The sequence below is a fragment of the Rhodnius prolixus genome, unplaced genomic scaffold (genome assembly GCF_049639745.1).
Source record: "Rhodnius prolixus isolate KJV_2025 unplaced genomic scaffold, Rpr scaffold_3, whole genome shotgun sequence".
Classification (NCBI taxonomy): Eukaryota; Metazoa; Arthropoda; class Insecta; order Hemiptera; family Reduviidae; genus Rhodnius; species Rhodnius prolixus.
This window is the reverse complement of record NW_027411603.1, coordinates 19288492-19313547: the sequence shown is the minus strand read 5'-3', so window position 1 is coordinate 19313547 and position 25056 is coordinate 19288492. Positions and strand designations below refer to the sequence as shown.

At 31.0% G+C, this 25056-nt stretch overlaps 1 protein-coding gene across 24 annotated transcripts in view; it reads left to right on the top strand.

The window, feature by feature from the left end:
• LOC141452377 (neuroligin-4, X-linked-like) overlaps window positions 1-23982 on the top strand; it is a 673353-nt gene extending 649371 nt beyond the window's left edge. For all 24 annotated transcript variants that reach the window (XM_074124433.1, XM_074124455.1, XM_074124453.1 and 21 more), the window contains 2 exons: window positions 13950-14068; window positions 22888-23982. In XM_074124433.1, the coding sequence (XP_073980534.1) occupies window positions 13950-14068; window positions 22888-23732 (964 nt within the window). In that variant the 3' untranslated portion in view covers window positions 23733-23982. The remainder of the gene's footprint in view (window positions 1-13949; window positions 14069-22887) is intronic.
• The last annotated feature ends 1074 nt before the right edge of the window (window positions 23983-25056 follow it).

Here is a 25056-nt window from a genome sequence, read left to right as displayed (position 1 = left end):
ATCCTATTTAACTACTTTTTTCACTTCTCATTCATATACGATAAACCCTCAGTTCCAAGTGTCCCCTCATGAAAATCCTCTACCTCCAAAACTCCCCATAAAATAAAAATAAAGAAGCTATTTATATCTTTAGATGTTCAGTACCACAAGCCGGAGTTATTTTGGCCTAGTTTTCCACGCTTTTTATATAACTTTGGCCAGTAAGCAAACAGAAAATGGGATAAGTTTCAAATTACTTTACAAAACAAATAAACACTTCTTAGTTTATTTTTTTATGTTTTGTGACCATCCTTAGAACTGTGAGTTTTAGAATTTTCACTCATTTATTTCCTTATGTTGGACTAATGAAGTTATGTATAAAGTTGCATTCATAAATTGCACACTAAATGTTGAAAAAATATTTTCAGCTATACATTTAATTAAATTGAAGAATATTTCATTCGACCAGATTTAGATCCTGATAAAATTATGTTGAATGATCTTAAATTAGAATTTATCATTGGACATCTCTTCTGAAACTACTGAAGCAGATAACATTGAAGGGTCCTTTTACTTTAATTAATTTTTTTCTTAATATAATCTAACTGATCCCTTTTTTTCAGGCCACTTACACCTTTTTTTTTTTTGTACTTTCATGTATTTCATTTGCTGACATGTCCTTTGCAAGTTTATTATCACATGTAGGCATTTAGTAGCAATGCTTACCTTTATTTTTGACTTTTCTTAAACTTGCACCCAATGAAAAGTTTGTGACAATTAACTTAAGTGTTTTGCACAATGAATTTAAAAAACATTCATTCATCATTGCTACTAAAACAATAGTTTCTGAGTGTATTGTAGACATTCCATGTTATCCTAGTTACTTTCTGCGCAATTATGCCCTGATTATAACAAAATAAAGTGAAAAAAGCAGTATTTCTGTCATCAACTTCATTAAAGAGAGTTATTCATTGCAATCAGTTGTATCAGCGTAGTCATGCAGAAGTAGATTTACTCCAGAGTTTTCTTTTCATTTTCAATATAATTTAAGAAATCCATTTCAAATTTAGTTATTAAAATTTAAAGAAATTTAATTTTTATTTTTTATTTTCTAGTAGAAATCTTTTAAATAAAATTTTACTTATTATTTTTTTAGAAAAGGAAACAGTGCTATAATTCATCAACATAAACCGTGTCTAGCTGGAGAGCTTCAATAAATCTATTTTAATCAATCACCCACTGCACCTGCAGATAAAGCTCTTCTTTTTTTCTCTTATTTATTCAGTTGAAGTTGGGCAAGAAAAACATTTTTTATTGTTTCCCTTCCTACTTTACCAGCAGTTCCTATCTGTCTTTTCACTCTGCCGTTCCTTTTCATTTTTTTTTTATCTTTTGAAAAGTTTTTTGTTAACTTTTAAAATGTATACAATCTTGATTTGTGGATGTAGATAATTTCAGAATTGGTAATAGTTATAAAGCTTGCGAACATGGTTTTATATTGTCGCTTCTGAAATATGAATAAACATCTATTTAAAATAATGATAGAACAAATAATTTTTATTTCTTTTACACCATTTATTAGTAAGGATTACGATCGTTCACATTTTCAATTTAGTTTTCGACAGAAACACATCTAACATCTGAATTTTTGGAACTGCATCTTAAAAGGTTTTTTTTTTTATCTGATTAGTAGTTTCAGAAGCAGAGCTAGAAAGCTGTTCTGCATTTAATAATTGTTATTTACATAAATCCTCAGCTGTGATCTTCACTTAAAAACAAAAACTTTTGCCTTAGAATCTAGACCAAAACATTTGTATAAAATAAACTTCAAGCGCTTAACTTCTTCAATAATAATTCTATCCCTGAGATCTACTGAAATATATAATTATTGAATAAACAACATATACATAGTTGTTAGACGTTCATTTTGTCTGTAATTAAAAATTCTCTGATTCTCGCTAATTAAGATCAATGACTCTTAAGAAGCCAATTATTTTGCCTACACTGGTAGCTTTTAAAAATGTTCTTTATAATTGACTCGTATAATCTTAAGATACAGAAATAATTCATAGTAAGATAAGCTTACATGAGAAATCCTTAGAGATTAAAATTTCGAAAATTAACTTATGGTTTTTGTCACAAGAAGTTTTGTAACTGAATCATCGTCAACAGGCCAAGGCAAAGATCCATACTTCTCAGAAAAGAAATTTATTTTAATCATTATACCACCCAAGAAATGGTTCGTAAGAATCTAGGCTTAGCTGAACATTACAAGTGATGAAACTTTGTAATTTTATATGTTCAATTCATGGAAAAGGCGAACCCCTAGTCTTCAACATAAGAAATGAGCTGGTTTGATTAGAACAGAAAGATGAAGATGATTTAAAGCAGAAATACTTTCCAACTTGTGATGAAACAATGGCAGCATGAGTTACAGAACACAACCAGCTTGAGGAAGTTAAAATATAAAGAGAAATATTATAGAGGCAGTTATAACTGTAATGTTAATGAAAATTAATTGAAATTGCCTTTGAGTTACATGAAAAAGAAATGAAAACATGAAAATCTAAATATTGTTGTCTGGGGCAAAAAATTAAATATCACTCAATTAAAAAATATAATTAATCTTGCAGATAATTATCTGGTGGGCGGCTAAAATGTATGGCGGTACTAGGTTTGATTCTCGGTAGTAAAAGTAGTGTTAGTTATCCATCTTTGTCCACAACACCTGATCGGTAGTTAGATCTATTATCCGCCAGAATAATATTTAATTATAGTTCATTAATTTGTTTGTAGAACTAGTGCTAGAAATTTGAAACATAGAAGTACTAAGATATTTCTGCGATAATTGTTTTATTAAGATAATAACTGAAACTTGACTTTTGAGATTCTCGTTATGGAGAGATAAACTGAAACTATGGAATGGAAGTTATTTCGCAGATTCTAGGCGGCTGGAGAAAGTGTTTGTAATCTCCAATTCGCTTTAAAATCGAGATAATTAGAGCAACTTTTAAAAATAAATTTAAAAAAATTAAAATCTTAGATATATTTATAAGAATTATAGTTATATTTTTTATATTCAGAGGTGGCCCACCTAAATGAAAAGAAACATTAAGTCCTTCTTAACTTCGCTGTCTCTTCAGAAGTTCATAACAAGTTCAATTACTATTTAGTTACTTCATATCTTGGTACTTTCCAAGATATAACTTCATGAACTTCAACACTGAACAAGACCGGAAAAGTACCACACATTTAAATGAGTGAAGTTACCCAGAAACTTGAGAATAGCATGACGTTCAAGTATTGGACTCCATTCTCCTTTATATTGTAAGATTATAAAAGTTTTATTGACTATCGTGCAAATTTTCCATTTTGAATTTTTACAGAAATTATTTGTTTTAAGTACCCCTAAAAATTGTGTTTTTACAAATCGTTTATTCTAAATGAGCATGAGCAGCATAACTTCAATAGTGGAAAATCGCAGAAAGTACAAATTTGATTATTCTAATCGATGCCTGTCTCCGTAATAAGTTTTTAGACAAAATCAGGCTAAATGCATTCTATGGTTTTGGCCTGATTTTCTTTTTAAAAACAAAAATAGGTTCAACAAAAAATTACTTATGTAAATCGCTTTAGAAAAAAAAAATGTCAGGCGAGTGTTTTTTTAAAAATTTAATGTTATAATTAAAAAGTACTTTTTATTTTGAAGTTTGTTTTGCGATGTTGTGTAATTACTGTAATACTTTACAGAATCTCTCTTAGATAGGGATGCACGCCAAGATTAACTTGGATCAAAGTGCTGCAGAACTGCAAGTAATCAATAAGCTTTTCTACGTTATTAAATTCTGCTCTATTGCCGCTCAAAATGAAGACTCAGAATTTTATAAAAACTAACTTCAAAACCATATTTAATTCACTTTTACATTGTAAAGATATTGATTCGTCCCTGTTGTACTTTATTTGTTAATATGGTTAATATGTCGGAATATATGGTTTATGCATCCTTTTAGTGAAAAGCGGATATTTATGAGGAAAATTATGGAAACTATAAATAAATATCTATAGTTATGAAAAAGTACTATAATCTCTATATACTTTGCAGTCAATCAAAACTTAATCATTTTCTGGTAGCTTATTGGGTAGTTGTTGTAGAAAGGAATTTGCTGCAAGTTTATTCACTAGGTCCTGAATTGCTGCCTGAAGCCAGTATTCACGACTGTAACTGAAGAATTACGAATTCTTCTCGTACAGTGAACAAACTTTTTATGTCAGTTTTGTCAAAAGTACTCGTCCAAAGAAATGTTACTACAAAAAAGAAAGATACTGAAAAGGTCAGCAAATAATATGTCAGAAGTCAGCGTTTTAAATTACTTGATTAGGAAAGGAGTATCTCGTAGGATTTGAAGAAAATAAAATACAGGAGATTTCAGAGAAGAAGGGGTTTAATTTAATTAAATTAAAAATGTAAGACGGTAACTCAATACGGGAAAAGTTTTATTGCAAGTAGGAAGGATATGATGAAAATGGAGAGAAATTATTATGAAGTGTTCTGGGATTTGAAACTTCCAGAGTTTTTACTTTGCTACCGACTAATTTTGACAGGGAAGAGGAAGGGTGGTGGACTGTCAAAATTAATTCTGTTGCTACGAGCAGGGTTGATCCAGTATTGTACAGCCAGCAAAATATTCCAATGTATTTGATATATTGTTATACAAATAGAATTTTATTTTATCAGTTTTCGAACAGTAAATCAATCCCAATATGGAATAAAGGCACTTTAAGCTGCGGAACTGGACGATTCAGCCAAGAAACTCTTGCACCTGAAACTCGACAAAGGATTCAAAGAAAGGAAGAGGAACCAAAACAGATGAGGGATTTAGCCAGGAATCCTAGTACTTGGCTTAAGATGAGGCTATCAATTCATCACTACAGATTAAGTTAGTCCTCGTGAGTCGACTCAAGGTCGGCCGAAGTGAGCTCTAAGCAGGCATCTTGCGAAATCTGTTGCAAGTTAATGTTGTAGAAGGCGGCCGAGATATTCAAGCAGGCGCCTGCAAGTTCAAACTAAAGAGTGACCGAATTATGTTGTAGGCAAGGCTAACGCAAAATTACATTAGCCTGCAATACGACCGTACCCAACCTCTAGGCAAAGCCTCTATGGTTGTGAATACCCGAACCAAGAGATCAGTCTATACGACCGAGAATTTGACGCTGATGTAATGGTGGCAAACATTTCTAGCGCTTTTTCCTTTTAATACTTTTAACTAATCCAATTTAATAAGATTTTTTTTTTTTTGTTTTCTGTACTGCAATTCATAAATATTAAGTAAATCATGCCTCACATTTGGTCTTATCTTTAAGGAAACGAGACAGTATGAGTTATTTATAATAATGTGCCAAATAATCCCTATTACAACACCTTCAAATATATTCATGATGTTCAATTCCCTGTTGAAAGCATCCGATCCAGCTGCTAATCAAACTGACAAAAAGAATTTTATAGCAAAAAAAAAAAATAACCTTGGACAAAGTTCTTATGTTTCTGGAAAAGCCAGAATCATGCTAAGGTAGAAGGAGTATGTGAACAGGCATGTGACAGATCTGTTACAAATGATTCCAGTTAACCGCTCTAAACTGATACACTATCTCTGTTGATGGATAAATATAAGAAACCTATCAGAATGTTCCAGAACAAGCATGCTATGACGATAAAGTTTTAATAATAGTTAAAGCCTTTCGTACAGTAATTAATGTTCAATGTTAAAAGAATTTTGAGAAATTTGCGGAAAAGTGAAAAAAAGAAGAAGATATCCGGTCTTGACTTTGTCTTCAAATGTGAATGTTATGTTTATCAAGTGTTGCATTACATAATACTAAAACGGCTCATAAAAGGGAGAGCTTTCCTTTTAAGGTTCCCTAAATGAAGTTTTTATGGCGAACATTTAATATACAAGTTACAGATCCCTAGAGTACGATTACAATTACGAGTTTTAAAGGTTTCATAGAGGCCGTTTTCAATAGAATTTACAAAATTAAACTATCGATTCAGTAAAGCTTTTTTAGATTGATTTCGATGAAAATCAAGGGTTCCCTGGCGGAAATTATGTATTCTTCTAAGAAAACTCAAAATCTACAATGTGCACGATTGCAATACTTCCCCTTGTGAGGGATATAAATATAAATTCTTAATTTTTAGCCCTCTTCATTCACTATTTCAATTCAATCTATTCTGAGGTTAATTTAAGTTTGAAGATCGATCTTGTAGTCGACATTGCTCCAGAATATTCTTAGCTTCTAATCTTCTTTTAAATTCCTCTCTAAATATTATTTTAATTTCCTTTATTAATTCAAAACTGGAGTTTAGATAAGAAGTTCAATTTAAAGAAAAAGGCTGCTTCCAACTTTATCAGATTACTTTTATATTAGTATAATAACTTTTTACATTTTTTTTTTTTTTATGGATCTTACTTGGCCTAATATCAGTGACACTGTTATCTAAATTCTGTTTTGTTCAATTCTAAACTGAAAATATCGAAGAGTCCTTATTTTCTATGGAACAAGGTATCATGGGAAGGCAGTAGCTGTGTGGTTAGGGCACTGGACTCCGTGAAAATCCTGCTTGTCCTTCGATTATTTTCTCCTTAAAAGCTACATCATTCGGAGATGGTGTAACGAGAGAACACTGTCTGGAGCCGGCAATGCAATGGAAATGAATCCAGGTGCTATCGCCCTCAGATGTTGGTGCGCCTAATTTAATTGTTTTTGTACATTCCCTCTAAATTTATTCATTAAATGGTTTTTTTAATCAACAATTCTCGTTGCTTATCAAAAGATAAATCGTCATACCCGGTATAAAAAGTATTCATTTGAAATAAAACTATTTTTTAGGTGGAATTCATTGAAACTCCAAAATACAAATTAAATCTGTGAGTGAAGTATTTGGAAATTATTCATTTGGAACTCCTTTAGCATGTTTTTCAAAATCACACGCCCCGCAGTGAAGCTATCGAAGATGTGGACGACCAAATTATTGTCGCTAGTCTATTCTGGGTAACCTCAGCATACGAACTAATCATTTTCACCTTCTATCCTCGGTCAGTTATCCAGCTTTCAGTTAATTTAATTCTTTTAAAATAAATTTAAAAGGAATATGATGTTAGCTGTTCTTTTAGAAAGTTATTACTGTTTTGAAAAACTTGGTGAACAATGGAAGGGGTGTATACTACATTAAGTAGCAAGCCATTGTGCTAAATAATTAAACCTTATTTAACCCCTTTGCACTGTCTTTTAATTACAGTGGAAGAATTAGATTATGGAGGCTTGTGTAGTAATTTTTATTTATTTATTTTTTTCCCAAAAAGAGAAAACAAAGAGTTGTCGGCCCATGGAGTTCTTCCATTTTTTTTTTTTTTTAAAGAATAACTCTTCTATAAAATTATTATGGAATAGCGTGAGCATTAAATAGCACAAAATTTATTACTCTCTTAAATAATTTCTCAAGAATTTGTTAGTTATTGTTTAAGCGTCCAAACAAAGGGAATTGGTACTCGCCAGCGTGTAATAATCAATAAATAACAAATTATGAAAATATGTACGTATTAAATATTATTTTTCAGAAATTAATTGAATCATAAAAATTTAAAAAACCTGTTCTGAAAATCTGCTAAATCGATTATCGTCAAGACTGAAATTTCAGAGATTCTTTAAGATTTCTTAATTATATAACTGTGTAATTGTGCTGTCATAACATGGCTAAGTACGGAGTTCTTTCGAGAACTACCAATTTTCCTGGGTTGATGTTTTTAAAATAAAAAAAAAAGCTTGAGTTGTGTCCGAATGTTAAGAAAACTAACTGAAAAATTTTCTGCAATAAAGAAAATTCACTGGCCGAAATCTTCGTATGGCAACAATAGTTTTATTCGAAATATTAAGGATTTGAGGAATATGTCATACCATTTTGTCTAAATTATTTATTTTTTGCGTTAAATATTGATTTAAAGTTGTAATTATAGATTCTAAAAAGTTCAGGGTTTCGTGTAGGTTGGAACCTTTGTATTTGCCGACTATAACTTCTCTAAAGAGATTAATAAAAAAAAATAGGTGATAACGACTAACAGAAGTTATTTTCAATATAAAGAAATTGGCAGGATTAACAAAGTGACACGTATAAGACCCTAAATAGATTGGTTCTACTGTACGGTTCTGAAAGTTGAATCATGAAAAAGACAGCAGGTAATTTCCTTATTAATCAGAAAGGTAGATGCTACATAAAATTTAGAATTCAGTAGAAACAAAAAAAAAAACAGGAAGGTCTAAGATGTATATCTAAAGAGAAGCTAGTGGCGTCGAGATCGTGGATGATAGCCGAGGATAGACACGGCGAGGGCGTGTGATAACGACTAACAGAAGTTATTTTGAATTAATTGCATAATAACCTTCGTATTTACTTAATACTGACTAAGAGGAGATATAAACAATAAAAATTCCAGAAAACCGGATTCAGGAGTTGTTTGTTCTCGTAGTGATTATTATCAAATTTAAAAAAATCACTGTCACTTCCGTAATTGATAATTATAAGAATTCCGTTGGCACGTTGTCCAACTTGAAAATTGGGATTTTTGAAAATTTATTAAGCAAATCATTTGGTACGTAAACTCTGTGGCGCTCCATGAAGATGATAATTTAATTTTACACTTTTCATAAATAAAAGTTTTAAATGGGTGGAATTTTCTTAATAAATTGGTAGACTTTCTTACAACTCTAATAACTAAAAGACATTAATAACCGTAATACATATGTTAACGAATGACAATGATTTAGTTTATATTTTGTGGGTAAAAAGGATGTAAAGTTGTTTTAACATCTGTTGCTCTTGTAAACTGGCCCAATAGAGGCGCAAAAACAATTTTAGTTTAGTAAACCAGAACTGTTAATCTCCAGCTACATACTTCCTTCTGATCTCCATTATTAATAAAACAAATTGAAACGCCTATAAACTCTTTATTTATTATTATTATTATTATACATTTTCTATTATCCAATAAGATTTCATCAAAGAAAGAGGGTCATTAGTAAAACTATTGTGCAGAAGTACTTTTGTTAAAAATAATCATCCAATAAATAAGAGTGTAAACAGATTTAGCATACATTTAGAGTGACGGAGGTTGGTCATGGAGAATGATGCATCTGTAAGAGTAATGTTTGATAGCTAAAAGAAGCTAAAAGGAAAACAGTTACGAGATCATTTTAGGATTAACTGGATATGAGGGAAACTGGTATGGGTGATGATGGATTGGTTGCAGGCCCAATTTTCTTCTCCCAGATGAGTGAACTTTGTGGCAACTCTGATACAGACTTTATTCGCAAATACGTATTGTCATACTTTATTGCACAACTTTCTGAAACAATATTTTGGTCTTCAATTATTTGTGAGAAATATTAGAAATATTTTTCTTTTAATTGTGAGTTCTACGAGGTACTTCTTGCCCATGAATCTTTGTTGTAGTTATTAATAAGCCTGGTCAAAATCTTTTCTTTTTTTTTATAACTAGACTTATTTTTATTTAATTGTTTAAATAAATCAACATTTACCTATGCATATTTTGTTTAAGACGTTCAGATTTTGGTCTAAATAAAAATATATTCATCAGTTTAATAATAATATTTAATATTAATAAGCTCCTGAGAATTATAATATTCTCTGAAGATGCCTCCTGCCAAACGTGTTTTGCTAGATGATCAGCCCACAAGAACAAAGCAACTGTTATAAGGCGACGTTACAAATGGATTACAAAACTGAATCAAACTGTTATTATTTACCCCTGGATAAAGTTGTTGCTTTATGAAAGCTAAACATATGGAAACTAACAAGGCAGGCTACAGGAAATCACATGTACAACAAATTTTTCTCAAATTATTCAGAATTTTTTAGGAATACCATCGAACAAAATATTATTTACTGAAAAAGAGAAATAATCAAATACTTTTGTCACAGCTGTAGATCAACATAATAGAAGAGAAATTGAGAAGGGTTATTACGATATTCGCCATTATTCAGCTGGATAAATGAATCTGAAAATGAGATGTGAACCGACATGATCTAGCAATAGAATTTGAGTTCTATTCAAACTCATCATACGTAATGTAGGAAACAGTTCTGGATATAGAAATCATTACAAGAACGAAGTAAAGCAAAGAAGTTCATCAATGAAAGTATTGTTAAATATGAACTTATTAAAAACTTAGCAAGAAGATAACATGTTAATGAACATCATAGTAAATCAGAACAGAATCAACATGCAAAAACAAATCTGTAATTTTTAAAATAAGATTGATCTATGCAGTCACAATGTCAAACAGTTATAGAGCAAGGAATTTTTTTAAAAAAAAATACAGAATGTTATTTAATAAACCAATGTCACTGGGTCATTTGCCCCATCTATTTGATGATATATTCTTAATAATTCCTTCCAACAGTTGGCAGCTTGGAAGATTAGAGCACAACTAATAGTAAACACAATAACTTGATTACTTGGAAGAAACCAGCAATAAACTGCTCTGACCGAACAGGAAAATACAAACTTTTGTTCTGCATTATGAGAAGAAGCATGAGTATAAGATACCAAACCCACCAAATAAAGGATTAAAAAATAATTTCACCAGAATAGATTAAGTGGGGCAACAGTTATCTGGATTTACCCTTGGTTTGAATACAGCTGTCTGCCAATAGATTTTTTTCTCTTTTCCCAGTAGATTGCTACAGCTCACTGCCCGGAGGATGGTAGTGCACTGAAAAAGACTGAAAAATGGGTGTCATTGACTTAAAATTTCAAAAATAAAGTAAAAGCCAGTAGAAAGAATAATAGCCATAGCTAGTAATAAAACAGGTAAAAATGAAATATCGCATATTAAATAATAATGGAATAGTTTATTAAACATTTTCTTTTTAGAAAATTCATGATGCAAACAAAAATTTTCTCTTCTTGCTAGAAACTTGATAGGTCACAAACAAGCCACATTCATTATCATAATCTTTTACCTGCTCCTCGCAAGGCGGTAACCTCTTCTTATTAACACCAAGCCTCTTTAATTTGCATACCTATTTTATAAAATGTATTAAGTATTAGCATAATCCTTATATATATATAAATATATATTATCTATCTTTTATTTTATTCTGGATAGATAGATAATAATTTCACGCAGTAAAATACAAAGTGACCGAAATTTATGATTACAATTTACAATTACTTTTTCTAATGGCTGGCCTGTAAGTGGCAATCTTGACCATTGTTAGTTAAAATGATTTTTATTGAATTAATTCAGAAGTTCTTTATTCTTTATGGTGAGACCCCCAAATGAAAAAATTTGTAAAAGTGAAAAATACTGAGGGGTGGCAGGAAACTTTGATATGTTCTCTTAAAGTAAATGGCGAAAAAGGATATTCCAGCACAAGCCAATATGAAGAAGAGCTAAAAGTGGAGAAGCTGGACTAGTCGTGAGCGTTGCCAGACCTTGTTACAGCTCCGAACTGTAGTACTAAGGCACCGATTAGAGAAGGAACGACTCTCTGAGGGGTCTTGTGAGTGTGAATATCATTCTAATAGAAATTAAAACAAAAAAACTGACAAAAGTTTTTGATCATAAAACGAAAAAAATATATATTTCACTCTCTTTAAATTAGCTAAATCCAATACAATCTCGGTAGTAACGAGTTGATATCTACAATTTCGGCATCCAATGAAAATGAAAATCTTTTTGCTTATTTTTTTTTTTTTTTTTTTTTTTTTTTTTTGGCGCATCAACAGCTGAGGTTATTAGCGCCCGGAGCTTTTTCCAGTGCACTGCCGGCCTCCGGACAGTGTTCTCTCGTTACAGACAACACTGTCCATCACCGGACAGTGAGCTGTAAGAAGCTCCTAGGAAGAGAAAATCTAAGGGTCAGCTGCTGGATTCGAACCCGGGACCTCCGCGTGGGAGTCCAGTATGCTAACCTCATAGCTAATCCCTTCCCTCTTTTTGCTTATTATTTTCAAAAAAACAAATAATTGCTTGATGCTGCATTGACTAGTTCTAACTTGGGGTAAAATATTTTCTTAGAAGACAACAGTGTACACATTAAAGTAAGGTATTATAAATAATGAGAAAGTTTTGTCTTTATGAACTATGCATACAATAACTAACTGCTCATGGTTGTATAGGTATAAATGTGAGTATATATTATGTGGGAACTTCCTTTATATAATGCTTGGATACTTGCAAGTCCTACAGAATATAAATTAATGCACAAGTATCTCTTAGTTTCTAAGCAGACTTGATGCTAATTTATACCAATACGGACTTTGTATAACATTACTGTTATGGCATTTGATTAAATTCCGTAGTGATGAAGTTAATACTACCTGCATTATTCGTATTGGTTTCTTAACTTTCTGTTAATGCAAGTTTAATTTAATTAAATTGTGAGAAATTTTATCGAGATTATTTTAGCTTTGAGAATTTCTTTCAAACTTCAATCAACCGTTTATCACTGCGTCGGATAAAAATCTGAATATTCTAGGACAGAAATCTAATACAAATTGGTTACACTTCATTTTTAAAACGTGATATAAACAACTAATGCATTGGATTATAATTAAGAAACCTCCTCTACAACACAGTAGCTAAACTAGAAACTAAGCTTAGTAAATCTATTTATATTTATAGTCTTGATTGGAGGATACTAGGAGTCCTTTGCTTGTTGATTGGAGGATACTAGGAGTCCTTTGCTTGTTGATTGGAGGATACTAGGAGTCCTTTGCTTGTTGATTGGAGGATACTAGGAGTCCTTTGCTTGTTGATTGGAGGACGAAACGCCTCTTGTATAAATGTTATTACTTAACGTTTCTATTAGCAAATTGTAAAAAAGGGGGGAAATCAGTAAAGAATAAGAATTATATAAAATATGGCACATATGTAGGCTTACGATAGCTTTAATAGGCCGAAACATCTAGTAAAAACATTTTAATGAAGAGGGGTTTTCATCTACCAATCTACTTGCTAAGAAAATATCATTTTATTTATGGAAATCGTGACTTCTGAAATTCAAGAAAGACATTTAAAATTGTAGAAATTTTAAAAAGTAGGTAGACTTAATATTAAGATGAATGTCTTTTAAAAGACAGGCAAATTTCATCACCATTATTAATTTATTGGAGACATATTTGTTATGTGTATTATTAGAAAAAAATTTCAAAATATTAACTCGATGTGTAAGGGACTGGTGCAGGGCACTGTGGAGTACGAATTCAACTAGTTACCCTTAGATTTTTTTTTTCTTCAACGGAGGCTCTTATTGTATTGGCTGTTGACAGAAGTATTGTATGATTTCATGTTGACAAAGAACACAAGTATCTTGAAGCGGCAGTGCACTGAGAAGAGTCCGGGTGTCTTTTGATTTTGATTGTTCTCTGATTTGTTTTATTTATTTATTTTTAATTTAAAATCCTCTTTTAAAGGCAAAATTAAACCCACTTCTGCAAAGACTATATGGAACTAAGAAGTAAAACTTTTGGGTTATGCAAAACAGTTTAACATTCAGAAAAACCAAATAATCTAAGTTTGTAACCATTCAGATGACCATCCCAAATTATGTTTTCAATTTAACACCTCATAAAGATTTCAAATTCTCCTTCAGTACTCCGATAATAAATTCTAGTTTCCTTAATTTCCGCAAAACCTAACAGCCCGTTCTATTCTCACTATTTCAGCTTTATTTACGTCCACCCATTCTGAATATTCTCCATGAGAATTGGCAGCTTGTTCCAGTCATGGCAATGAGCCTTTGTGGAATCAGCCTCAATCCGATTACCACTTATAGAGATTATATTTATTTATTTTTTGAGAATTTTGCATATTTTGATCAAGGTACTTCTGATTTCCGTTTCATTAGTTTATTGAAAATTAATTTTAAATCTCTTATTCTGTTTCAGAAATCCAAACGAATATCACTCTAAAGATTCAATGCTATCTGGTTCTAAGGAAAGGAATCGCTTCAGGACTATTGTTTGGGATGAATACGATCCTGTGCACCAAAAGTATTTAGAAATTGGTAATTGTTATTTACAAAGTTTATTACATTTAACATCTATTATAAATCATTGAACAATTATTTTTAATAATCAGGTGTTACGTTAAGATGGCTCTTCGACCAATTTCTTTGAGATCAGTAGTGATAGAGGCATCGTTAAATATAAAAAGCCCCCTGAGACCATCCTCTAGAAAGCTCAGGTTTTCCAAAACGAATCTAAGATTGGGAATAGATTTCCCAATTATGGGATTTCAAAAACCACAGTTTTACTCAGACATCCAGAGAAAACAGTGATAGCAAAACGGAAGGGCATTATCATATTCTCCTGATTTGTTGAACTAAGTTTTCTCAGATCTATTGAAGATTGCAGAAGGAGTAGTTTAATAAAAACAATTCCAAAATATTTGACATTGTTCTTCAAAGAATGCATGTAGGCTTCTTTTACGTGTGTAATGAGTAAATGTAATGAGTGGATGTTAATTAGAGATAGCCTGATTGTAATGTTTGTAACGCGAATTTCCTAAAGAAGTGGCAAAAGAGAGTTCTTGATTTAAAACCGTTAATAAGATAAAACATAGATTGTGAAAACACGAAATCATGAATATAATTTAAACTTCTTAATGAAGTGATAAACATCAAGAATATTTTCTGGGATTTCGTCTGTTGGAGGTAGACATGATTATTTGCCGCAAATATTCTGGGTTAGAAAGCCTGCTTTTCCTCTACCAGATTTAGTTCGAACAAATTAGATGAGTATAAGATAATTCTTGTATTCATTAAATTTGTTTACTCATATTCTTTTACTAGAGTAAAAGTTTAAAAGTTCATTTACTAGAGTTCATTGTTTAGAAACAATGAACAGAAATATCACTGAAATGAATATTGTGTTAACAAATATGCTAACTTTTCCTTTAAAAAAAATGTATGTTTATATCTTTCTATTTCGTTTGAAATTTTATATAAACCAATACTTATAACTTGTAAAAGAGTATTTATAAATTAGAGCAACAAATTGTTATTTATCAAGGAAAGGTAGGTGTTCATCGGCTGGGTGAAGAAGACATAGGGCCGATGGGATTAAGTGGCGAGTTGAGAGAACGTGGAAGAAGAGCCGTTTACGCGAGTAGTGATGCGAACGGCAACAGCCTAGAACGGCAGTTTATCTCGGCCCTTATCTGTCACCCTTTCTTCCACATTCAGAACAACTCCCTGCTCTCTACTATTTCCTCTATCTTTCTTCCTCTGGTTTTTAACATTTGTTAACTTTCACACAATTCCTTTGCCTTTACATCTCCTGCAAAAGGAGTATGTTATGTAAAAAAATAAATAATAACGATAGAAATTAAGCTCATACAGACATTCAAAGATTGTAGTCAAAAAAGCGGTTACTGTGAAGCATCGATTAAAAGTAAGTAAAATTAATGATATGCCTATTTAAAGTAACGAACTAACGAAATTCTTCTACCGCAAGTGCCACTTTATAAAAATTAATTTTTAACTTTTTTAGAGATTTTTGTAAGTTTTGTGCAACGATTTTCTTTAATTTTGGTATATTTATCTTCACAGACGCAAATCTATAACTTTTATTTGATATTATCCCAGAAAATTCAGCAACATCTAAGTAATAAGTCAACCATTTTAAACTTATAAGAAATTTGAGACTTTTACCAATTAATCTAATTATTCTTAGATTTAAGTCTGATCACAATATGTTCAAAAGTCAGAAAAAACAAAAATACTTTGCAAATAAAATTTTTCTAGAATAAATTGCGCCTGTAACTATCATTTTATTCCCGGCTACACATTCCATCCATAGATGACGATGTATAACTTTTCTATGAATACATTTCATTTTAATGGAATTCTGGTAGAGGATGGGATAGTCTTTCTTTTTACAGCTATATTACAATATTACTGTTCATAAAATTTATGATGAAATAAAAAAATAATAATAATAATCCCTGGAAACTGTTGTTTCCATATGACACAAGTTCTTGTGATTGGATGCTGAGCCAGCCCATCTCAACTTCTTACGTAATTTCAAAAGAATTAAATTGATGGTACAGATTTCTTTAAAAATTTCGGTAATAATCAGTTACCTATCTTGTTCTAGGTCGATACGACAAAACTTTTGTCCAAGTCTAAGCCAGTAACTAACACTAATACAGTCATAAGACGTCTGCTGGTTTAGGGCAGTTTGAATTCAATAATATGAATTTGATTCTTACTTTATATATCTACAGAACATTAAAAAAAAACTAGATACCCTGAATGCATTAAGAATTTTCCATTCAAGAAATGTTTGAAAATGATTTAGGAGTCATGTACCTTGCAAAGTTTTAAGAGAATCAATAAAGCAGTTCACTTAAGGTTGATGGGGTTAAAATATTGTCAGGAGTACTAATTCTAAATATAAAGTCTGTACATCCTGCAAGTTTTTGTTTTTGAGTTAGTTTTTCTCACACAAACTCATACTCAAACCATTTTTACAAATACTATCCCCTTTTTTTTTTTTTAGACAGAGAACTACCAAACAGATATTTCGGTTAAAAAATCTACATACTTTGACATAACCGCAAATGTTTCTTTAATTACCACTGGTAACCGTTTAAGAAATATGGCTAGTTTTATACATTTCCAACAATAGAAGTTATAGTTATGTAAGAAGAAGTTATAATTTACAAGAGGACGGTGTGTACTACTTGGAAGAAGATAATAGATGGTATTAAGTGAAGCTGGTACAATATTTATATACCTAATGGCATTATCTTTGGAGCACGCTAGCTCAGGTTATCGGAAATCACTTTTATAACCTGCGCAATCCACCGTTCTTTGCCAACAACTCCCTACTCGATCATCTTCACTAAAACATCCTTTTCTTCCACTTCATACAATGACCTACGCCTCAGCCTCTCTTTAGCAGATTTATTATTACTGCACTAGGGATTTCATGTTAAAATCATAACTTGATTACACTGGCATACTAAAGCCAAAATAAATTTAAACGGTTTATTCATAAAAAGTATTGCTTCTAAAACATTTGTATTTTGGGTAATGTGATGCCGAATCGCTAAACAAGGTCTGATACCTGCTTTAATGGTATCTTGTTAAGCAAGCAGTACTTCTGGGTCCAGAGCGAAAGAAAGAAAAAATAACTCATGATCTGCATCGTTACATGAAAAAAAAGAACTCAAATATCTCAGTAAGCTTAAACTTGATATTCGGTTTTTGAGAGATTGCTGCTCCAAATTTTAAGGTTATTGCTTAAATCCAAATTTCTTAATTTCCTGTTGCGATTTCCTTAAAATGTTTTAGATTTTCTTTTAAGATACAACTAAATGTTTAATTATATTATTTAAAACATTTTCTCAGTAAAATTAATTCATTAGTGGGTTCTCAGGTAACTCTTATATTTACCAAAATAGTGGTAAAGCCTTTTTATTTTTTTTCAGTTAAAAATGATTTGTCAAAACAACTTTCTTAGATATTAGTTAATTGTTTTCATGAACTTCTAAGCTAACTTTTAAGGTAACAGCAACATATTAAAATTGAAATTATTGAATTTTAATTCATATTTATCTATTAAATTGAAGGTATGGGCAGCATAGAAAGTGGCAAATCCATAATTTAGGAATTTACAATAATGCAAAGTTAAAATCTGGCAATTTTGAACACAATAGATGGATTTATCAGTAATTAGTATTGCCACCAAAAATTCTGTTAATATGGAAATTATTGTTTACAATAATTGATTACTCTATTACTCTCTAGAATTGTATTCTAACACAATTTTTCAATTGAATAAAATCTTTTTCCAATTAAATATTTTGGGGCAAACAAAAAAAAGGGGGGGTAATAAAGGGGATTACTTAATTTAATTGCGAAAACTTTAGATGGACCAGAGTTTACATTGATTGCAAATAGGTTTAATCAGTTTGGGAAAAACGAAAAAATTTATATATGCACACACAAACAAAAAAGAAAAAGTAATTTTGATTTAAAATAATTTCATGAGAGACATTGTGTTGCTGCAGTTAATTAGCACTCTTGAAATTTTGATTAAACATGTTTTTATATTCACATTATACTTTATAAATTGTATAATGTACAAATAATACAAACTGGCATGAATAATCACGGCAAGTGCTAGAGACCATACTAGTGGTTTAGCGTCACATTGCTGTTGCATGTCTAAAATTCATAAATTAAATTAATCAATCAATTCCTTTATTGATAAAACAGTATATTTGTGGTTGAAGAACTAACTCATACTGTTTTCAGATTCAATAAGTGGCATTTAGTGGCTTTCCAAACATTCGTTTATTTGCTGACTTTTTCAGAAGAATTCCAAGAATGTTCTCATTATTCATTAAACCAGAAATATTGTGAGAACTCACGTAAATTAAGTGCAACATAAGTGCTGAATAATACTAGATTCACAATTAACTTTTTAATTACCTTAGCTAAACCAGGTGATGTTGGGCACTGTCTTTGTAAAAAAGCACAATCACTTAAGCAGTGTCTTAAAGTGGAAAAGGGACAAAGTTAATTCAAGGCCTCATAAATCAATTCCAAGCCTTGGAATTAGATTTAAATCAATATAGAGGTAAAGCGAGGGGCGACTAGGAGGTCTATTTGTCTGGCAAACGTTTCTTCACCTCATACTACTGTCACTTGTCGCAGTCGGTGTCGGTCGTACTCTGTCACTCTACAGATGCCTGGGAAATTTCATTATAAAGTGAAGTAACTCCCTTGTACTTTTAATACGGATTCAATTTGTTTCAAGTTCTCACCCCGGGCCAAATTACATTCTTCTTTTGCTGCCGTGAAATTAATTTCAATCCATTATTGGTTGACTTTTCTTGACTTTTTTTTTATTATTAATGCTATCATATTTCAGTAATAATTTGTTGTTGGCAAGTAAAGACAAATTACTTTATTTATATCTAGTTTATTATTGAAAATGAAAATTTCTTCATTTTGTTTTGCTAATCTCAAAAATAATTTAAGTCGCAAAAAAGAAATAATTTTGCTCTATAAAGTCATTATTGAACTAATAATGCTGAATCTTCTCAAAGTTCGATTCGTATCTCATAGAAGTCGGAATCATTTTTAAACTAGAGATCGATAAGATTTTAACTAGACTGAGACTAAGGTTCTCATACTTTTCTGAGGTATTTCTAAAATTGACTGAATAAATTTGACTACTACCACCAGTGATGAGTCTACTGCCTACTTTTGGCATATCACTGCAATATAGGAATACACAATATACAGAAAATGAACCTAAGTTTGTTTATTTTAGAAGTTGAATAAAAAATAAACTTATTTTTTTTAATAATAAAATTAGCTTGAAATAATGTTCTCTAATAGTTAACTTAATATAGTTTTATTAATTTGTGAATTATCCGTCAAATTGCCCTTACCATAAGAAAAAAAAGTTAACAATTCACAAGTTTTTATCATTTATGTGAGGCAGGCCCATAAACATTAAAGATGGAGTTTATATGAGTAATAAAAGTGAAGTAAGTTTGCCAAACCACCAGTTATGTAGGTCCTATGGTTCTGCTCGCTGTCCGGGTAGGCTGAACACTTTATATGCTAGTTCAAGATAAAGTAACGGAACTCCATCTATTGCGAATTATTTATATTTCTTCTTTTTTTCATTCAGTTGCTGCTTATTTATATTATGTTCTGGGTCACATAGAAAATACATAAACTATTTCTTTTATATGAAAGCATATCTGCTCTTACAGATTTATCAGAGTAATTTTCTTTTTTCGCAATAAATATTGCTGCTAGAAGATGCAAAAATATTGTTTAAATGGAAGCAAAACAGTATTTATAATTGTATTGATAGTTGGTTGCAACATTTGCTTTAATTAAAACTAAATATAGATAAAATAGTTGCTTGTCCTCTATTATTATTATTTTTTTTTAATTAAGGCGTCAACATCTAAGGTTATTGGCGCCCGGAGCTTTTTTCAGTGCACTGCCGGCCCCTGGACAGTGTTTTCTCGTTACAGACAACACTTTCCATCACCGGACAGTGAGCTGTAAGAAGCTCCTAGGAAGAGAAAATCTAAGGGTCAGCAGCTGGATTCGAACCCGTGACCTCCCGTGGGAGTCCAGTACGCTAACCGCGCAGCTATTCCTTCCCTTATTATTATTATTATTATTGTTGTTGTTGTTGTTGTTGTTGTTGTTGTTGTTGTTGTTGTTGTTGTTGTTGTTGTTTCGGTTGTTTAGTAAAAGCGTGCAAATAAGAAGAAATGAATGGTATGGACAAATGCAGTGTTAAATGAGATGGAAGGTTTAATTTTTAATAAGACGTAATAACACTACCAATAATAGAATAGTTTCATAAACGAACTGCTATACTTTGGTTTATTTATTTGGTGAATTTCATTTCCTTACCTAGATTTTATAGGAAAAATGTAGCCAATTTTGATACAAACGAATTGCACAATTAAAAATATTTTGGCTAGGGTTCTAATCAGACAAGGATAGGTCACTCGGAAATGGTAAAACTCTGTTTGGTCCTTTGGTTTTGTTGTGACAAGTGCATTTTTTTTTTTTTTTTTTTTAATTTAAATGAGAAATGCAAATCTGTAGTCTTATAAGTGAGCGACTTGTTTCATATTTATGGACAGTTAAGTTATCGTAGCCGAATTTTATTCAGAATGTGACTTTTGTTTTGTAAACAAAAAAAATCTGCGAGACAAATCAATAAATGGAATAAAGTTCCCACATCAATAAGAATTTTTTATCGTCCTCAATGGGAAATGACATTTATATATTGTTTTTACACAATATTATTTGAAGTTTTTTTATTAAATAATTATTTCAGCCCAGAAACTGTATTCCGCAACAGTGCACTTAATTTCCATACAAAGATTACACAGGCCAATATTTAATTAACCAACCTGTATTTGCAGAAATTGTTCCCGTACGGTTGAGAACTGTTTTGTACAGATAACAGATTTTATTACTAAAATTTATCTGTCTATTATATTTGTATTGCAAAAATTAATTTGGCATCATTTGTATTCGTTTATTCAAATAAATATATTTGATGTATTGCTTATACGAACATAAACCTCTGAAATTGAATTTTATGGATGCATTCATTTTGTGAACAAATAAATATGAAATTAGTTTAATTGTTAGACATGTATTTTACAAAAAAATGACAATAAAAATAATATGAATTAAAAACAAAAACTGAGACTATGTATTAATGGTGAAAAACACATTGAAAAGAATTGCCCCATGACGTATTTATGTTTGTGGCAGGATGTAATGTTACATTTCCAACTTGTTAATAAGCTGCCTTTGGTTGCTCTAGGCTCGCTGTTGAGAGTCGCATGCAATTTACCTTCCTCTTCCCCTGTTCGATTAAACTTCCCGGTTTTTGCTTCGCCTGCCTTTCATTTAAGAGGTCATTTTAGTTATACTTACTTTTTAACTAATGGCCAGACCGACTCATTTTCTGTGTGTGCCCAGCAGTTTTCCACTTGATCCTCAGGGATTAAAGAGCGTTTTCTACTAGTTCATAATCAGTGCTAAACCAGCATAATTTGCGCCCAATTTTCCCCTTCAGATTGCACCTCATTCTTACTTCATTTTTAAACTTGTTTTTATAGAACTGCGCATTTCTGTCGATATCTCTCCCTTTGGATATTGTGTAGTTCCTTTAATTTTCAATTTTTAAAATGGAGATATTTCAAATCTATTTATTATTTAATTCTTCCGAGTCAATAAAAATTTATTCTTCATTTAAGATTGCATCTTGGCAGCTTTTAATGGACCAGCCAGAACTATCGTCTCCATGTAGGTACCTCTTTACTGTTACCAAGTAACGCGACTAGCACAAAAATAAATAAATAAATAAAATCTGTTAAATTACTTATACAATAAAAAATTAGTTGCATTGTTTTAACAGATAACTCTCAAGTTCTTTGGGTCCATAACTTTCTTTAGGTTTAAAACAAAATAATTGTAGGCAATTTGTGTATCACAATTAGATTTGGCAGGATGATTGTGTTAAAAATATGTAAAAAAGAGAAAGCGCAACTTTCCTTGAATGGTGTGCATAAGTCCTTAACTTTGGATGATAATTTCTTTTCAGTTTTATTTTAACAACATTTCATTTTTGGTGGGATTTAGTGACGTGGAATGTTTGGTTCTTCAGCCTAAATTAAAAAATGAAATGAAACAAACAATGTTTTGAAATCGTTCTTTAAATTGTTTGTATTGTTTCATTTGTCGAGAACCATTAAATTCAAGACTTATAGATAATCGGTTAACCGAAATAATCTGTGCTTAGTACATTAGTTCTGCATGAAATGTTGCTCTAATCACGGTCTCACAGTTTCAAAATAAAACAAAAATTACTCCGTATCAAATATTTCCTAAGCTTATTCCCTGCAGAAATAAACTGAATGAGAATCAATCTTTTGCAAGTACTATACTTAGGAGTGGACTCCAAATTTAATCCTTTCACCAATTTACCTAACCTAACCACCCTTTCAAAAAAAACAAAACAAAAAACTAAAGCATGCGTAATCCATAAAACTCCTGTCTATTAAAATAACTGAACGATTCCCTTATTATTCTAATTCCTGTGCACATCTCTTTTCTGAAAACTGGCTCTGAGCCCCGTCATTTGATCCAGAAAAAGCTCTGTGATGTACATAAATAAAGTAGTTTTGATGCAAAACTAGTACACTTCGGTTTTTTACAAATATAGTAATTTCTACAGACTTCTTAGCAGCAAGCCTCAATATTTATCCTAATGATAAAAATTATTAATTGACGCCAAATTTATTTTGTTACAGGTATGAAGCTTAAGATGAAGAATCATTATAGAGCTCACAGTTTATCAGTTTGGCTTCGGCTGATCCCAGAATTACATCGTGCTGGTATGGAAGATGTTGCCGCTAGACATAATCTATTTAGAAATCATAATGATGACGATTTATATGACGGAGTGGTTAGAGCTGATCCATTAAGTAGAAACGGCTTAAAAGCACAAGAAATACAAAGACGTGCTGGAATAAATGGTACTGTGGCAGAAGTACTATTACCAGTGACCACAATGGAAACTATGGTAACCACCTGTGTTAGTGTGCAGATAAACCAAGGATATGTTAATCAACATGTAGCCAACAGTACAGATACTCTTGCCAATTTTGAAGCTGCCGGGTATGCAGCATACTCGACAGCGTTGAGTGTAACTATAGCGATTGGTTGTAGTTTGCTGATATTGAACATACTAATATTTGCCGGTGTTTATTACCAAAGAGATAAAACTAGAATGGATGTGAAAAATATGCAGCAACGAGTGTCTAGTTTTGAATCTGGGAAAAGTTTTCCCCCATCAGCATCAGTTATTGTTGATGTGGATGATTCAGTAATCTTAACTGGTGGTACATTGCCGAGGTCACACGCTGCTATGTCTCAGCAACACTCACTGGCCACACTACCAAGACATATTAAAGGTGATTTACCACCGAATGGTTCAGCTGGCATGCATTTACCAAGACCACCGCCAGCTCCGAGAAGTAAGTCTCCGCCAGAATCACAACCACTGCTCAATCAAGAGGCTGCTAAAACCAACGCTACTACTAATAAGCCTCCACTTAGAGTGCCACAAGCTGCAATATCTGAAATGAGAGTCTGATATATCATATTCGTTTTCTAAAATATACTTTTCTTTTTTTATTGAAAAAAATCTTTATTTTTCGCAGGAAATTTTATATTTAAAAAAATTAATAGCCACTGTTGGTAAATTTATAGCCATCGTTGTAAATTTATAGCCACCATTGGTAAATTTATAATCATCGTCGGTTAATTTATATATATAAAGATTTAATTATTTAGTTAATAGAAATTTCTTCTTCAGTGAAAAAGTGGGTAAAATTAAAGAAAAACTTGTTTGTGTAAAAAAAGCGGTTATCGTGTGTAAATATTGTGTATACTTATATATCTGAAATATTAATTAAAAAAAGTTACTAATTTATTTACTTTTTTTAATAAGTTGATCTTTTTATTCAGAAAAATATATATTATAAAACTGACTTTAATTTAAAGAACTGAGACATTGCATATATGTAATATATAGAAATTTATTCAGATTTTTAATTATAAAAACAGAAACAAATCAGAAATATTTGTAAATATTAAATGAAATAAATTATTAACTATAAATTAAGAATAACAAATTATTTGCATATGTACCACTAAAATACATATGTATATTTGTAAAATTCAAGTGATGTTATGTAGTTAAAATAATAATATATTTAAAAAAAAAAATCAGAAATTAGCCGAAGAGGTAAAGTGTTTTTGGTTTTAATATGCAACTTTAAATCGTACCCTCCTTTTTTTATAAAAACAATGGAAATGATTTCAATAACAATTTAAAAAAAATAATTTGGTTTAAAAGTCAAAAATTTATTTAAAAAATGTTTATAAAAAAATATTTATATTTTAATTTAAAGATAAACGTGATTTTACTACTTCGTTCTACAATTTCCGAATTTTCTTTCAACTTTGGGATTTTATATATTAAATTATAATTTTTATTTCATATGTTATCATGAAATTTCAAAATTTAAATAAAATTTCGAAAGTCAAGAATACTTACTTCATTGCCCAGAGTTTAATACCTTTTGATATTTGCTGACAGTAACTAAAATTGTATTTTCTAGTCATTGTGTGAGTTTTTTCTGGGACTTTTGCCAAGCTTGCATTTTTTACGTCGTTACGTGGTTTGAATTAACACCTTCCTCCGGAGAATGCATTGTGGAAAATATGGATTTTCTTTCCTTTACCTTATTAAGATTTTCATGAGTGTTATTATTTTTTAATTTATGATGCTTCAATATCTGAGGTCACTGGCGTCTGGAGCTTTTTCCAGTGCATGACTCGTCGTTATTTTATTCATTTTTTTGAATTCTATTGAATTTTAATTCATTTTTTAAAATAAAATAATCTCACTCCAA